The sequence below is a fragment of the Passer domesticus genome, chromosome Z, assembly GCF_036417665.1.
Source record: "Passer domesticus isolate bPasDom1 chromosome Z, bPasDom1.hap1, whole genome shotgun sequence".
Lineage (NCBI taxonomy): Eukaryota > Metazoa > Chordata > Aves > Passeriformes > Passeridae > Passer > Passer domesticus.
The window spans coordinates 16,212,753-16,231,466 of record NC_087512.1 but is presented as its reverse complement, the minus strand read 5'-3'; the positions used below and the strand labels follow the sequence as shown (position 1 = coordinate 16,231,466).

Sequence of the window (18,714 nt, the reverse complement as noted above, 5' to 3'; positions counted from 1 at the left end):
CATTCTTGTAAGCAACAGTACTCTTTGGGGGGTAATTAGTGAAAAATAGATGGTAAACAGATGATAGCTTTTAGGCTAAACAAATCACTTCAGTTCCATCTCATGATAAAGAATTATAAAAATGAACTTACCATTAACATGCCATTCAGTAGGAATACTTAAATTTTATTTTGTTCCGTGTTTGATTATAAACTGTTTTTTCTTTATGTGCAAATATCTATATGTTAAGTAAAGTAGCAGTAAAGGAAGCAGATTATAGAAATATCTCTTGAGCCCTAATAAATTCAGCTTTCAGTGATTGTGGGATGGACAGGTAAGCTTATTACTTTGCCACTACCAAAATAAGATAACCAAATCTTTGACTGCCATGTGCACTGCTTGGTGTCTTTTCTAAACACAGACAGATCTCTGGTCATACAAGAGCCATCTGGCCTTACTCATTTTTGAGATATCGTCACAGGTAATCATCCTGTGAGTTAAAGTTAGTGCTAGCTTTAGGTCTGACCAAGTATTTGGTTAGAGAGTGTTCTTTGGTGCCTTGGTGGTCAGGTAAAAAATTCAGCTGGCTTATGAATAGTCACTGTATGCCAGAGGACCATGCATAAACAAGAGGTGTTTCTGAAAAGGAAATAGCTTGTTTTTCCAGTGTAGTTGGAGAAACATGCAAGAGAGGGACAGAAATTGGAGTCTTGTCCCCATTTGAAGCATGGAGATATTTCAACATGCATTCCTAATAATGCCAGTCAAAGAAAGGATGAAAAAGAGTATAAAAAGGATGAACTTTACAAACACCGAAATTTAAATAAGGACTTAGAGTAACCCTTGCAAAGGGCACAGCCGTGTTTCCTGATTCCTGGTTGAATTTCGACTGGAGTGCAGAGCCCCTAGAGCCAAGTGCCTGAAAACTGGCTAAAGCCCTTTAGCACATAGGAAGCAGTAGCCTAAAGAGATTATTTTTAATATTAGGGCAGAATGAACAAAGGCACTCCTGTTCTGTGGAAGAGAGTAGGCACTCCAAATAGGAAATGCATATTAGCAGCTACTGAAAATCATGCTTTTAAATGGGAGGTGAAATTGAACAGACGTTGAGCTTAAACACTTTAGGAATATTTATCCGGAATTCCTTCTAGCTTGGGAAGGTGTTCTTGGCCTTTTTCTCCTTTTTGTCCCCGAGTAATCTGAATATCATTCAGATTTTTACCCAAGGGCAGTAGGTCCTTGTGTTTACATAAAGTGAGGTCCTTGCAGTAATAAGGAATCCTCGTTAGTGAGGCAGGATTCGCTTATGTAGAAGAGAGGTGATCAGTGATTATGCACTCCACTTTATTCTGGCTGCTGGTAGCTGAGCTCCAGGGCTAGAGTCATCAGCGCAGCTAATAGAGAGCAGACCCAGTCTGTTACTGTGTGGGTCTTCAGCTGCAAGTCAAGGTACACAAACTGGTTTGAACTTTGAGGCTGACAATGACTGGAGTCAGATGACAGGCTTATTAAATAGCATGGTTTGCAGTTTCAGACAGAGAGGAAGCGTGTAACCATCCTGCAGTGGCTACATGCTCTGCCCAGATTCCCGCAGTCAAACACTGGCAGGGCTGGAAATATAGGTGGACCACCTTTTTAGAGCAGGAATACCAGTTTTACCTCATTTACACCACTGTGTGTCAGGAGTAATGCTTGCAGCTGATGACATGTTAAGGAGTTAAAGATAAAAATACCAGGTTCTCACAATAAATGTGACAAGAAAAATTGAAAATTTGTTAAGTAGCCATTATTATAAATATTAGCTATACAGTTCTCATTCCTTTCCCATTAATCTACAATTTAATGTCTTTTAAAACTATTTTAACATAGAACCCACTTATGTTGTTACATTGGAAGTTCCTGCAATTGAAGAAAATGACTGGCTAGTGTCTGTCATTGTCTAATATTATTCAAATTCTGCCTGGGAGAAGCCTCAGGGATTTTTTTTTCTAGAAACTATTTTTACTTATACAGATCAGATTATTTGTTTACCAAACTGAAGCAATATCATGTGATATTCAGGCATCCAACAGCACACTCAGCCAGGGAGAAGGCACTATTAAATACTGGGTTGAGATTTTAAAATATTTAAGCAATCTAGTATCTAACTTTTCAAATGATTAAGTGAAAAAGAAAATTAATTCACTATTTTTTATGAGAGAGAAAGGTACCATAGAGGGATATATGCCATATGAAATGACACATTCTTTTTGGGAGTAATAATGTAATTTTTATGTACCATTTAAATAGCATTGCATAACAGAATAGAATTTAATTTAAGCCATTTATAAAGTGTTTTAGCAAAATAGCTGTTCTTAAAGTGCACATTTTATTTCAAAATAGTATCTTTAAATGGAAATTATTTCATTCTGGGATCTTTGTACAGTATTTTGCAAATTTTATTCTTTTATTCTTAATAAGTATATTTTGTTTAAAGATTGTTTTTAAAAAGTGATATTACTTCTTTTTCGTATGAAAAACTATATAATTTTTCAGTAGTCACTTATTGCACTTGCAGTTATCCTTCTGTAGAGAAAAAAAATTTCAACAAATGAAATGTAGATAAAATATTTAAAAGTTAATTGCCTGCAAATTTTTGATCAGATGAAACTTGTTTATTTAAAAAATTTCTTCCTGAATGTAATTTGAGTGAAAAGTCAACACTCAGCTGAATGCCAAATGTAAGTGCAGTAGACATTACTGTCAATTGTAAACCAGAATATTTTATATGCTTAATGTTTAACTAACAATTGAAGCTTCCTGAATACTTATTCATTTGTGGAATTCCCTGATTGTTTGCTTTCCAAGTCCACCATGTATTTGAATAATTTTGAGAGAGAGAAAGAAAACCTCTCATGCCTTTAATATGACAGTTTCTCCCCTTCTGCAGTTTGCAAATGTGTGATCATCGTTCAGTTCAGTCCCTGTCCATAAAGCTCGTGCTGTCTCCAGGGATGAGCATCAGTGCTGCTTGAGAGGGAGACAGATATTTTGCACTTTCCACAAAGCAAAATTTTCCATGAAAACAATTAGCTTTTATACATTCCAAAAAAGTTATTTTTCCATTAAAAATAAACAAACAAACAAACAAACAGCCTGCAACAAAACCCCAACATAATGTTTTACCTTACAGCATTTTGCCTTTTGTTTTGGGTAGCTTCTGCATTTGGCTATACAGCTGTTGCAAATGCCATCCCTCCTGTTCTGTATCATGGGATCCCTGTTGAACCTTTCCTCTTTTCCTCAAAATTCGTCTGGTACTCCTGCAGGGAAGTGAGGGGCCTAAAACTCCATGAACATGCAAATTGTTAAGCTGAGTGTTTATATGTTTGAAACAATTTCCTGGGCCTCTTCCCCCATCTTCCCCCCAGTCCTTCTGAAAATCAGAAAGATTTTCTCCCTTTTCTTCACTGGAAAGTAAATAAAAATCTGTAATCAGAAAATAAAACCTTGAGCTCAGCAAAGTGAAGGACAAGAGGTGAGTCAAAGCTCCTCAGTTCCTTCAGTTTGTTTCAAGGCCTTACAGCACAATAGGAGAGAGAAAAAGGACTTTGATAACAATTATTTCTGAGGTGTAAAGCCAGTGAGCTGTCACAGGGATTAAAAAATACTGGAAAATTGTTTTTTAATGTTTTAAACTGTGTTTATACAAATAAGCTGCCACTAAAAAGCTATTTGAATGCTATAAAATATTTGGGTTGTCCATTTTATTCCATTCTTGTTTGAAAACCTGTTAAGATCAGATGTTTTTTGAAATGCTTGGTAACTGTCAGTCACCTGAATCTTGGGTTTAATCAGATCTAAAAACTTTTTATATGTACATTTATGTATTAGGATGTACAGGATGTTTCTGGCATCTCTTCTGTGTAGATATTTGCCATGCAAATCATAACCTACACAAAACTGATTTGCTTTAGGTTATATAGACCCCATTCTTCTCTCACAAGCAAATCTGGTGAAGGACAGCAATTTTCTTTGCTATCACATGTGCTACTGCCAGTCCACACCCCAGTTTAGTTATTTTGGCCCAACTGCAAGTTTTTGAGATACCAAGCTGGAGTGAGAGGACATAATCTCAACCTTCCCCAAGGGAGTTTCAGGTTGGACTTTAGGAGAAATTTCTTCATAGAAGAGACGATTAAACATTGGAATGGGCTTGTGCCCAAGGAGGTGGTGGAGTCACTGTCCCTGGAGGTGTTTAAAGATGTGGCACTCAGTGCTGTGGTGTGGTTGACATAGTGGTGTCCAGTCAGATGTTGGACTTGATGATCCCAGAGGTCTTTTCTGACCTAATTGATTTGGGATTGCATGGTAGAAAAATACCTAAAGGCATGATGTTGCCATTAGGTCTGTGTTAACATTGGTTTGGAAGGTATAAAGGTTGGTTAGGGTGGTATAAAGCTTCAGATGCTAATATTACAGAAAGATCAAAATAGAATGAACTGAGTTTTAAGAGGTGAAGTAATAGTAATAAGATGAAATTCAGAAACTCTAAATCTAGGGGCTCAGGTACTAGTATGAGCTGCTGTTAGAAACTGGGAGATGAAGAGCCCAGCAACTGTAAGTGGCAAGGAGAAAATGAGAAATCTGAGTGCTGCAGCTGCTCATAAAATGGCTGCAAACAACATTTTCAATGTGTCTTGGTTTTGCAATAGATGGGAAAGAAATCAGTCTGAACTACAAATTGGTGATACTTCCACTAAAATATTATGTACTACTCTAGTAATTGCAGTTGGATAAAAATGAACTCAAATAGAACAGATGAAAGAGAAGAGGGCCTGTTCTGAACAAAAATGCCGTGAACAAAAATGCTGTAATCTGTAATCTGAACAAAAAGCAGAATCAACTACCTGCATGAGGCTGGGAAGAGACACAATTCACTATAAACACTCCAGAGAGATATACCAAGAGACATAATCTTTTGAAACTGCTAGATAATTTTGTACTAACATTTGTTGATTTAAACTGCATCTTAATATATTTAGACTAAAATTTAAAGTAAGGTTCAGAAATATATATAAGACCACTGAGCTTCTTGAAACAGTGTGTTTGTTACCTAGAAAGGCTTTATCTTGATCAAATAACCCCTCTTATCTTTCTACTCCTCAGTGAGTTAAATCTTCTGCATATTTTAATGCTGTGTAGATTCTTCTTTCATACATGATATGCAAGTATTTTCAAATCATTTTAAGAGTACTGATGGATTTGTTGCATCTAAGTTGTGTGACAGAACTTCCTTGATTCAGTAGAAGGATTTCACAAATTATCTTTGCTTTCTTTTACATTTGCAATCTGCATATAGGAATTTTTTCCCCACATTTCTTTGCACTTTGTATTTGTAAAGATACAGCTTTTGCCTATAAATCTCAATAAACTGCTATTTATAGTTGCTTCATTTTTTGGGGGAAACTTTCTTAGAAGTGAGACTCTATTGCCAAGGACAAAATTATTGTATGAAGTGCAAAAAGCCTGTTGTTCAGTCTGGACTTTCAACTGATGGTACAGGGACCTAGGTTCTTTGAAAAACTAGCTAGTTATGGAAGTTGTTGGGTGTTGACATTTTGGAAAAATGTGACTTTGGCACTTGTGCTTGAAAAGTATTCAGGTAGTTTAGGTGGGACCAGTTCCAGGTACACGAAGGTAATTAGTTTCATGTTTTTTAACTGATACTATTAATATCTTTCAAATATTTATGTCATTTATTGTATCAAGGAGAGAATGCTGAGCTGTAAATATTATCAGGACTCCAAGAAATTTTTCAGCTAAAAAGGTCAACTAGTTAGTTATGAAACATTATGAAGAAAGGATCTGGTAGGCTCAACATATATACTAAAATATCTTAACAAAGATCAACATTCAGGTTTCTGTTCTACTGGTTTCACTGTGATTTTTTTCTGAATTGTAATTTAACATTATATTAATATTAAAATACTTTCCCTGCCTCAGTTGCAAATTGTTATGCACAGTACGTCCTTCCTTTCCTTTGCCTTTTTCCATGCCTATTTTTTTAAGGATAGCTGTACTTTTCTTAACCCATTCTGTTATGGACCCATATAACTGATGTCGTACTCTTCACCTTTTGTTGGAGGAGCCCAGTAGCAGAATTTTGCTACCTACAGAGAGCCCATGAATAAAATTATAACTGAAAGAGCAAGATTCAAATATTACTGGGTGGTGTTTTGCATTAAAATATATGGAATGTTACTTTGAAACTTTGAAATCCACATAGCTGTTACCTATTCCAGCAACTTTGTAGCATGTATGGGCATTTTCATTTCAGTGATGAATAAAACCTATATAATTTATTGAAATTAAGGCAGTGCAATATATAAATATACATTAATTATGCACATCAATATGCATATTCATTTTAGGACAAACAATTCAATTTCCATTAAAAAAATATATAGTTGTTGAGTGGTCAGCAACACAGTATTTATTCCATTCAATAACATTGAAAAGACCAGGAATACGTATTTGTAGCACTTATGGCACATCCCTTTGGATATGCACATGTGGAGCCCCTTACTAAATAGTCCTTCCTGGAAAATCAAGTGCTACCTGCAGGAGCAAGGATGGAAAGGTGATTAGAAATTAAAAAGCAGGGGGTTAGCAGAGTCTTTTGTGTTTGAATGTAATCTGGTGCTTCTCATATGACATGCAAAAAGCCAGAAATAGAAGGGGGAAAAAAAGGAAGTCAATCTTGAGGGGGTTTACTGTGGCTCTGAAAGTTTTTTTACACAAATGCAATAAATATCAGAGCTGTTCTTATGAATGTGGTGTTAAGACATCTATTTTCTGAATAAACCAAACCAAACAAGGAAAAAAAATCCCAAAATAGTAGCAAAAATCCCACCCCAAAACAAAAGAGCAAGCAAATCAAAATTGTAAGTCTAGAGGGGAAAAGATAGAGGCTGCAGTGCAATGATAAGAGTTACTAAAAATAATTTTTCATTTCGCATGTAAAAAATGCAGTTTCAAATGTGGATAGGTCAGGATTGGTTACAGTCATTTTAAATATGATTAAAAGATAATTTTTAAACAAAATTTAACTTTACTTACAATTTTGTCCACTTCAGATCTAAAGTTATACTTAGAAAAATCAAGAAGCTACTATTATTATAGTAGCTTCTATACTACTGAATTATACTATTTCTTAAGGGATTCAAAACACTAATGAAAAATTTAAAATCTTTTTTACATCTTTCATCTTTTCCAGATAATATTTCAGTTCTCTTAAAGCTATTTGCATTTTTGTAGTGCATAAAGATAACCCCAGGAACCATACCCAGTATAATTACATTAAAGTGAAAGATACCTTTATTTCTAACCATTATTGATATTTGTAGTCTGATATTGATATCTGGTATCTGTATGCACAAAGAAAATATTCTTCAGTATTAATCGAGACAAATTACTGGTTTGTTAGATAAAATTAGAAGACCGTATTAATCTTGCTCTCTTCGTGTCTTCATTTCAGGACTTTTTTTGCAATTGGCATGTGACACACCACAGTGGCAACTAATCTGGAATGCCCACAGTATTGCCAGTAACATGTAGCAGGCTGACAATATGAACTTTCTTTTCTGAGGAATTGAAAAAGTAATTATTTATTGTGCTGAGTTAATGAAAGATATCAGTTCCTGAACAAGAGGGCAAGTTAAAAGTTTTGAGGTAACATGTGAACAGAATGTCAAGAAGGGAGTAGTAGAAGACTGAATGATATAGAAAATGAGCCAAAATCACACACTGAGAAATATTAGGAAAATATTGATTAAAGGGCTAATGATAATATACTTCCTACTCAGAGGCTCAGCTATTTAGATATGGAAAGGGACCTTGATATTATGTTGGATGATTAAAAAAGGGAATTGTGGAATGTTTTTCACTTCTTCATAGATTTTAAAAGAAAAGGATGGTAATATTCATCTGTACCCGTTATTCTATATATTACTAATTTGGAAACACTTTGAGACATGCCAGTGATAAGCAGTACATTCCTACTAGGGTTTTTTTTTTCTTTTTCCCTAAAAGTCCCATGTGTAAGCATAAATCTTGTTAAAGAAAATAGCTTGCTAGTGCAGGAGAAAGTCCCCATTCAAATAACAGCACTAATGAAAGGCAACAGTGGAAATTGCTGCCCAAGCAATTTCCTTGTAGCTTGAATTTTCTATATTTCAAGGTCATTCTGGTACAAAAATCTTCTGCAGCTTGCTGGCAATATACGTCAGAATGAATGTATTTCTTTTATTAGCAAGGATTATTCTCTATTAGTGTTACTTAAGCACATTTGTGTGTGAATAAGATTGTGTAGAGGGAGCAGCCGCTGTGCTAGGGCCATAGTGATGATGTCTGATTCTAACCCACAATGTATGGATAAATTTATTCATATCAGATCAGAAACCAATGTCAAGCATGCAAATTTAAATCACACATCTAAAGGATGTGGGTGAAGAATTGTTACTGCAGAGGGGCAAAATGGCTGTGCTGGGGTTAAATCACTCTAATATATTTAACGTTAAATAGTCCCATGCAAAATTACTTTCCTCGTATTTTTAGAATGTATGTTGTAGACATGGCCTCATCTAATCTTTCGCCGCTTTGCAAAGCAAAAGCTAATTTCAATTCCAGAAGATAGAACAGTCTTCAATTATATGAGTTAAGGAATAGGTGCTGCAGTTCACAAAGAGGGCATGTACATTATACATTTGCTTAATTGTTCTACAGAGGTGCCAATCCTAATTAGGACTTCATTGGCTTTTTCATTGGAAACAGTTTAGATTCCCTAATTAAGCATGAAATAACTGATAAAAATAAATTAAGACTGTTTACATCTGTGAATCAAGTTTCTGCCAAGTTTTAACTCACTTTTCAGCCTGAGAAGGGATTTATCCTTCTCTGCCTCAGTGCCTTATTGTTTTTAGCTGATACAAGGATGGGGGCTTGAGGGGCAAAAATCTTGTTCTGGAGGATTTATCCATTTGCACTTTAGAAATTTGGACAACTTGTCCATTTTGTGAGTCTTAGATTATTATGTGGTTTAGTACACTACAACTATGAGTATGTTGATTTGGGACTTCATTTACTGAAAACTATGCTATCCAAAAATGCTTCTGAAAAAGAGAAGGAAAAAAAAAGGCAACTACCAGAATATAGTACAGAGGACTAGTAAAAACAAAGAAACCAAATGTACAGGGTAACTGAAGTGAGGTCTTCTTGGTCTCCTGGACCCTGGTATCTTTTTCTTCGCTCTTCCCTTTCTGTATCCTGATCCCACACACATTTTTCTAGTTTACCTCTCTCTTCTTTTCATCACTCCTGAAGAATGTTTTCTATTTCATTTTCTCCACAGATTTTAACTTCACAAGCATACACAACATTAATATGTTGCTTAGCAATACATCATAGCCAGTTTATAAAATTTCACAATTTTAGCTCTCCCTGATTGCAGTGCTACAGACTAAACACTGTGTACAGCTTTCCTGTCTACTGCATGAGCTAAAAATTGTGTTGGTGTATCTATGCTGCTCCTGTACAGCTGGGAAGTTAGGAAACATATGAGAAGTTTGAGGGTTTGGCTCCTATAACTTATATATTCAAGTGGATATTAGCATTGCTGCTAGTCTCTGTAATTTATAGATATGCTGTCATATGAGTAATATTACATTAATTAATATTTTAATAATTAATTTGTGAGGGTTCTCTGATATGTGAAAAAAATGTTACCTTTATAATATATGTAGAGCTTAAGTGGATGCATGAATGAATTTGTATTTTGTAGGTACTTTTAGATAGCAAAAATTAGAGGATTTTTTCTAATTCTCCCTTTTTTTTATCCTGACAGTACAAACAAGTGGAACAGTACATGTCGTTCCACAAGTTACCTGCCGAAATGCGCCAGAAGATCCATGATTACTATGAGCATCGCTACCAAGGCAAGATCTTTGATGAAGAAAATATTTTGAATGAGCTCAATGATCCTCTCAGGGAGGTAAGATTAAAGTATTTGAATAGCTCTTTATGCTAGGAAAAAATTTCCTTGCTGTTTCTGTGTTGAAATGCTCTTTACCTTCTATAGCATTTAATCTTCTTTACCATAGTCAATGGATGACCAGGGTAATTAAATTTATAGTAGGTTGACACAAAGAAATAAGAAGATCTACACTCCATTCAGGACCAGTCTGTCAATCACTGCCACACAAGGATGTCAAAGGATAAAATCCTGCCAAACAGTAAAACTACACCCTTATTGTTGACTGAAATTCATGTTTTTCTGCCTCATTTTAGAACAGAGATCAGCTGGACTAAAATGATCTTGGGTGAAATTCTTTTTCTACTCTCCCTACTTGTTAGCCATACAACTACAGTTGTAAATACCGTTAAAACCACTGAAAGCCACCAGAAAGGGAGAGCTGCTTTGTTTCATCTCAAGTAGCATCATTGGTAAAGGTGATCTTCACTTGAAATGAGAAAGATGGAATATTATATATAAAAGCCATTTAAAAAATCTCTTTTGTTGAAACTGTAGTCTGTGTTCCAGTTTTAGGGGTTATGCTTTGCTATGTGATGTGATGTGATGTGTGGAAGCAGTTGGAATTTTCATTGCTGGTACCTTGCTGGACAAGGTAGCATCTTGCAGTAGCAGAAGTAGCTGCTTAATGGGAATATAAATCAGATGGTCTTCTGTCGGGTTATGCTCATGCCTGACCTGTTCAAGGATGTTGGCTGATATCCTCTACTGAAAGAAGAGAAAAAAAATCCAGAGAAGAGGCAAGTTGAAAAACTCAGAGGGAAGAGAGCATAAATAGGGAAAAGAGGGAAAAAAAAAAAAAACCTAAGGGTGGAACAGTCTGGTATGTGATGAAAACTGTGTAATTTTCAGTGCTACCAAGTAACACCTTCTAATATCCTCTGCTTTTGGAGGAGTGGTGCTGATTATGTGTCCATATATCTGTATATATATGGCTGTGTATAATGTATATATAGCATCCAACATAGCACAGCATGACATCTGTACTTTTGGAAAGGTAGATAGACAGACAGATGGATAGATAGATAGACAGACAGATAGATAGATAGATAGATAGATAGATAGATAGATAGATAGATAGATAGATGGATGAAAGTTGGTCAGGGTTTTTTTCAAGTTTTGAGGGATAAAGAGAGGATAGAGGTCTGTGGTGGGTTTTCCGTACTAATGAATCCTGCATTTTGCTGAGAGAAGAAAAGATATCATACAATCCATTGCCAAAATCAGTCAAGTTCCATATTTAAAACAGTCATAAAGAAACAAAGCCTTGCCAAGTCACAGTTTATCCACATCTCTATTGTAAAAGTGTCATAGTGGCGTCCCTCCTACAAACTGCCAAGTGGTTATGGTGAGTGCTGCCCAAAATTGTTGGTTTTTGCTAGATACCTAAAGTCAAAATCAGGCCAAAGCATGATTGTTCTAACAATTTAATAACCCATGACTAAGTTCCAGATCCTTGACCTACTTAATTCCCTCACATAGGTGTAGTCATATTTTGAGTTTGTGTTTTGGAATGCAGGTAGAGGGCCCTGGCTTCTGCATTGCCATTGCCTGTTTACACTGTGGCTCCCCTCAGCAGCTTCTGAAATGCCAAGAGGAGAACATACTGCAAGATTCTGCCTTGTGGGACAGGAAAAGTGTGGGAACTATCCCTAGACTACAGTGAGAGTAAAAACATGAATCTTGGCCAGTATGGAGCTTGTGTTTTGTTAAGAGAACAGAAGCATGTACAGACACTGACAGCAGAAACAGTTTCATCTTTTTCTACTTCTGAGGAAAACATTTCTCCAAAAGTAAAGCCTGATACCCTTCCATTGCAAAACAGTATTTCACTATCAGCAATTTGCAATTGTGGCAGCGTGATTACTTGTGTTTTCAGCTTTTCCTGCCTCCCTTTTTGTTCCTTTCACCCTCCCTCCCCTAGCCCTGTCCCCTTCCCCCTCTTTTTTCTAACAGCTTAGAAGCTGAAAGGCAAATTTGGTCAACCATAACAAACAAAAAGCACTTCTGGTGAGAGATCAAGCATGTAAAATTTCAAAAATTAATGAGCCCCTAAAAACATGAAAGAATAATAGAATTTCATGGGAGGAGTGGCTATGGTTATGCTGTACTTAGCAGGTCTTCTTTGTTCTCTCTTATATAACAAAAAATTAGCTACAATCAGGTTTCACATTGCCCTGCTGACAACACAGTAGAGTTTCAGAGAAAGGTCAAAAAAAGAAAGAGAAAAAATAATAACTGGCCACTGGCATTGCCAGAACAGGTTTCTCAATGAATCTCTCCAAATTTTCACGGCAGCTTATCAACTGTGGCCTGAAAATACCACTTAGTTATTTTGCTTAGTTAATAGTTTCAAATTCTGTTTTAGCTGCCACTTCAGTGTGTGCAGCTTAGTAGTACAGGTGGTATCTTTTTGATGCAAATAATGGATAATAAATTGGAGGCTTTTAAAGGTGGAACACAGTTGTTCATATATTGGATGGACTTTACCACCTTACATGCCATTAACTACACAAAGCTATAATAGGTAATACCACAAATACCCTGGCTGCATCACTGAAAACTAAATATTTAGTGCATTTCTGAAGTTTTTAATTAATCCTACATTTGATTATACTTGGAATTTGGAGTAAACATTCAGAGTCTCCATAGGACATACTTAGCTGGATGAAAGTAGCTTCTGATGAAGATGCTAATATGAAACCATTATTTCCTCACTTGGAGTAAGTAGAACAAAAGAAACTATACTAACTGCTGAGTAATTATAGCATCGGAAAATGTTAAGAAAAAATTGCAGGGTTTTCACTTGTTCTCAACCATCCAAATTTACTGTATGGGCTAAAATTTTCCACAGCTATGCTTTCTTTAAGAGTGATGACCTTCTTTTTGGTTCACGTTTTAAAATTTGGGGGTTTTTTAGCAAGAAAGTAATTATGCATGATATAAATATTATCATTCAGCCATTAAAAATAACTAAAGTACATAGACTCAGCAGCAAAATTCTGGTGTAAAAATAATTCTTACATGATAAATGCTAGCAATAAAGCTGTAGAAACAAAGAATCATAGAATATGCTGAGTTGGAAGGGACCCATCAGGGGCATTGGGTCCAACAGCACCTCCACAGTCCTGCACAGCACCACCCCCAGGAGTCACACCCTGTGCCTGAGAGAGTTGTTCAAACGCTTCTTGAGCTCTGTCAGGCTGGTGCTGTGACCACTGCCCTGGGGAGCTGTTCCAGTGCCCAAACACCCTCTGGGTGAAAAATCTTTTTTAGGAGCCAACCTTTTTGTAACCCTCCCCTGGCTCAGCTTCAGGCCATTCCCTCGGGTCCTGTCACTGGTTACCCCAGAGCAGAGATCAGTGCCTGCCCCTCCTCTTCCCCTCACAAGGAACTTGTAAGTACAATGGGGTCTCCCCTCAGTCCCCCCCAGGCTGAACAGACCAGGTGACCTCAGCTGCTCCTATTCGGCTTCACCTCAAGGCCCTTCATCCTTGTTACCCTTCTCTAATAGTTCAATGTCAATTTATACTCTAGCACCCAAAACGGCACACAGGACTCAAGGTGAGGTCACACCAGTGCAGAGCAGGACAGTCATCTGCATTGATAGCAGAGGTTAAGATTTTCTTTGTAAAAGAGGATGGATGTTCATTTTAATGAGCTTCTGAACATTATGTATGGAACATTCATAGAAGATTGGATGATTAAAATAATGAAAATGTGAGAAAAGATTTGATGCATGTGTGTGACTGCCTAGCTTGGTTGGATAATAGAAATAGAGTCATGCTTATTGTGGGGAAATAACTAAGGCTTCATTTAAAAAAAAGGGAAAAAGGAATCCTGAACCTTTTAAAACTGTACAAGGCTCTGTCTAAGTGCTTCAAAGCTGAGTAAAGCAACTGGTGGCTGACCTGTATCCTTCCAGGATAGTCTAGTATTAACAAAGAGATTGCATTTGATGACTGGGAACTAAGTATACATTTATGAGACTGAAAAGTTCTATATTCTCCCATTTAGTTAATTGCACAATTTGGGTGTATTAATCCACTAGTAATGCAGTTAACTGGATACTCTCAGCTCTACTCACTCAAACTGAATTAACCATAAATTGCAACATGTTATGTGCTTGTAAGACTACATACTCTCTGACAAAATTAAAGGATAAGGGTTTCTTTTTGTTAAATTCAGAAATTTCACTTGAATGGAAAACATATCCCCTTTTCCACAGACAGGCTTATCTGATAATAAGTGTCCAGTCTTCTCAAGAACTGGATAATCAAGAGACTCCTGGCAGTTGCAATTTTGGTAGACATGAAAGATTTTAAATTACTTCTTAGATGCCGTGCAGTGTTGGATTCATCCAACCTATCTGTCTCTCCACAGAAGTTCTGCAACAAGTCTAAGATAATCATCAGGCTCCCTCTGCACACACCACCCACACACACATGCTCTCACGGTAAAGAAAACATAGCTGCCTAGCTTAGAAAAAAGACTGCATTTGGTAACAGCAGTTGACACATGAAATAAATTCTGTCTTTAATAGCATTTGCAATTAACTGTCTCTCTCCCTCATTTCTTGAGGTAGTGATTAGACACACTTAGCATGTTGTCCTTATATAAATATCATGTCTAGCTCTTCAGCAGAGAAAGCTATTAAACGTCACATTTTTAACTTGTCATTCTTACCATCTACAAGGCTTGAATATCCTTTTGCCTCAGGAGGCCTTAATCCCAAAACTGGTCTTCGTAACTGTCATGACATGAAATGGTGACTGTCCAGACAAGAAGCTGAAAAAAACCAAATGCACCTAAGAGAAATATATTTCAAAAGAACACCTGAATTATAAAAGCTGAAATACATAATACATTGCTAGTTCCATCTTGTAACTGAGTATAAGTCAAAGTGACTCAGCTCTGGCCTTTGTTTAAGCCATCAGTCTCATCAGCAGTGGCTGTGGGTGCATGGCCATGAAAGAACAAGAGCAGGGAAAGTATGGTGTGTCCTTAATGACTCTCCTAGACTCTCAGTATTTTCAGGTCGAGGGATACTCTGAGACTGATGTGATTTGAGTACTGGGAAATCTTTAATACACATCTCTTCCAACTACTTAATTGCATTCTTTATTCTAAGTACTCTCTGCAGCTACGCCATCCTTTGTCAAAGAGCACAGACCTAACCCCTCCTGCATGAGAAACCACCACCTTCTTTTGGGATTGAAAAGAGCTCCAAATGTTTTTTAGTTTTGAGAGACATTAATTCTTGCAGCAAAAATGATATAGTACAGTCAATTTTTACTGACTCTTTCCATGCCATTTACTATTTTTTTATCCTAACTTATACAATAACATCCTTAAACTGTATTTTTCTGATGTTAATTGTTTCTTGCATGGAAACTAGATCATTCTTCTTGACATTTTCATTATTTTTCTCCTTGGGTCTACTAAAGCCTTTAGAGGTGAAAGCAGCAGGTCTGCAGCAAGAATACTGATGCTGTAATAACACAAGTAATTCCTAATGTTGGTTTGCTTTTTAATCATTGACAAGCATTGAGTTTACTTTTTCTTTTAAATTGTAATGGTAAAAACTAACTCTAAGTGGTAATGAATACATTATTTCATGCATGTATTTAGGTGTATAATATTGCTCCCACCAGTAACTTCCAACGAGACCATAAGAAGCTTCTTTTTAACAAGTAGTTTCTTTTTAACAAGCTTCTCCACCTTTACATGGTGCTGTTTCTGGAACTGAGCAGACCTTTGTGAAGTCCTTGACCTTTGTTGTTCCCGTAGGGATAGTGAATGTAGGTACATTGTGGTACCTCTGACAGCCTGATGAGTCAGGTGTAAGGTTCCGAGAACCCTCTTAGTGCTGCATTAGGAGTGGCATTTTGTGACAGTTCTTATAAGAAAAGTACTCTCACAATAAAGTGAAGGAAAGCTTCCATTGCTGGATTTATAATTTATATTGTATCTGAGTAAAAACTGGACCCAAACCAGATGGTTTGGTACTTGTAAACAAATAGGTATTTTTGTAGAGAAATATTTTGTGTGTTTAAAGTCAGTTTTAAAATTAGCAAATTGGTAACCTTGGTGTTCTTTCTTAATTGTTGACCTTCTCCTTTTCCCTATTAAAATTTATCTATTTTTAATATCTTTCTTTTTATTTAGTAATTATGTTTAGAAATCACTAAGCAATGTAGTCCTATTTAGACTGTACTATAGTGCACAAGAAATGAAGCATCTCCAGAGTAATAATATAAGGCCAAAATGGGGGGTGATTGGATTACAGAATGCTTTGATCCTTTTTAATAGTGTAGTCATTATGATTATGGGCTATGGACTTTCAAATATTAAAATAATGGTAGAAAATATTTTTTAATTAAAACACAATAATGTATTATAGAAGTGTTTGAATTTGGAGATGTTGATTCCATTACAACTTATGTCCATAAATTTAACTCATAAAAGACAGGTAACTAGTTCACTGCAATCCACTACATTTTTCTGCATTTTAATATGCAGTGACCCTTAGTATGAAGCTTAAAGAGAGGAACTAAGAAAATGTATCCTTATTATTGATGTAGTCACATTGGAAGACACTCAAATATCTCCTCATCTTTAAGTAGTGAATTAAAGAGAGTTTTTTGTTTGTTTGTTTGTTTTTCTCAGAGGCACAGATAAAGTATAACTGTAGTTTATATTCTGGAGTACTGAATCATGAGTGAATTATGCAGCATGTCAGTCTTGCAGAATAAATGCTCATATGCCACAGCATGATTTATTTGGTCTAATGCTGAAAAAGAAAATAAGTGGTTTTCAAATATCTGTGTAAATTATGTCTAAATTGCAGTCCAAGTATACAAGGCTGAAAGAAAAGTTCTTAGATGGAACTACAATGAAGTTTTTAATATTTGAAATAGTAGCAAATGGCCATTTTAATGTGGAAATGGGCAGACAATCACCAGGTGATTGGATTATTGTGTTTTAAGATGATTTTCCTCGGCAGGTGTGACGTGGTAACAAACGGTGTGCACACTCAAGGCTGTTTCCCAGGGACCTAAGACAATGTGGCTTGATTTGCTGAGCTCTGGGGAGTGCTTGCCCTTTGATGTATGCACATTCACGGTGTACATGCTGCAGTGAAATTGTCAACCACTTCCACTGCTGTTCCCCATGTTCAGGAAACTTTGATCACAGTCCTATCTGTGTTTGACATGCTTTATTAGCAAATCCATCCTGAGCTGAGACATGCTTTGACAAGTCCCAGATCTAACTGCTTCCAATAGTACACATAATAATACACTGGTACTTCTCAGTTGTTATGATTTTTAATAGTCATATGATTTTGAATAGGCACCTACAAGACTCCTTTGTTGTAACTGTTTAATAAATTGTTTAATAAATATTTCAGACATGACAGTTCTTTCATGAGTTCTCCAAATATAATAATCCAAATAAATGCCCAATTCTTAGTGCAGCAGTTTTCTTTCATCTAAAGCAAGGCAAGTTGATAAAAGTTCCAAACTATTTAGATGCAAACTGAGTGCTGTGACAGAGGTAAAATCCTGTTACAGAAAAGTAAATCCAGTCTGTGTGTGCTTCTGTTGGAAGTGCTGTTCAGGCATCTGAAGAGCAGAATCAGAAGGTTTTTGTGGGCACCAGGTCCAGTGCCATGACTAAATTTACCCACTGCCTTATTCTGCCCAAGATCATGCTTCCAAGTGTCTGTCGTGCCTCAGTTTTTAACACACCAAAGAATTATTCAGCTGCTTGATACCGAGGTGGTGCTGGGGGCAGTGGATAGAAAAAGTCAAGCACTTTTTTTAATCTTCTTGTAGTTTCTGGTGAAAGCCAAAACAAGTTGCTATAAATTGGTGCCTACCACAACATATTCATTTCTATCAGATCTGAATATGCTATTGCAATTAGAGATAACATTGCTGATTTTTAGGAGGTTCCAAAATAGTAATACTTCAAATATTCAGTATGTTACTTCAGTAACTTCAGTACTTCAGTAACATACTTCAGATAACTCCTGAATTAGGTCTTCTTAGGTAAACACATTCTTTTAATACTAAGCTTGCTTTGGCTTGACAGGTGTCCTTTTTGGTAAGATGTTGAAAATTTTGGTTTATTTAGCTAAAACCAATCTTTGTCCCAAATCCCTGAATTGTGACTATGAATCCATTACAGAAAACAGCAGAATTTAAAACATGTTCCTCTGAACTCTTTAGAGAATAACTGAGGATAAATGAAAAACAAGCAAATTAAAATTTGTGATGCTGAGCTGGAAATTTCATTGTTTCTCTTAAGTTAAGATCAGGAGATCTGGCACCCTGGTACTCCAGGGTTCTCCATTTCTTCTTCATCAACTTCTGCAATAAAAAGTCACGTCATTCCATAATGAAAACCTGGAAAGGGGAAGGGGGAAAGCAGAGGGCAGGATGCAGCTGGGACTCCAGTAGAAAACATATTTCAAACAAGACAGGGATGCACAGTACAGATATACCCACTTCCATCCCTTTCCTGTAAATCTCATTAATGGAGGTGGGTGAAAGTGAACATCTTTTCCTTGAGTTTTCATTGTGGAATTTAAATTCAGAAGGAGGCTAAAGGCTTTTGAAGCACATTTGTTTGGAACCAGCAAAAATGCTGTGGGGGGCATT

General features: G+C 36.3%; 1 protein-coding gene across 1 annotated transcript in view; it reads left to right on the top strand.

Annotated features, from left to right (window-relative positions):
• HCN1 (hyperpolarization activated cyclic nucleotide gated potassium channel 1) overlaps positions 1-18,714 on the top strand; it is a 193,597-nt gene that overhangs the window by 141,122 nt on the left and 33,761 nt on the right. The window contains exon 5 of the mRNA XM_064403432.1: positions 9,863-10,009. Within this exon, the coding sequence (XP_064259502.1) occupies positions 9,863-10,009 (147 nt within the window). The remainder of the gene's footprint in view (positions 1-9,862; positions 10,010-18,714) is intronic.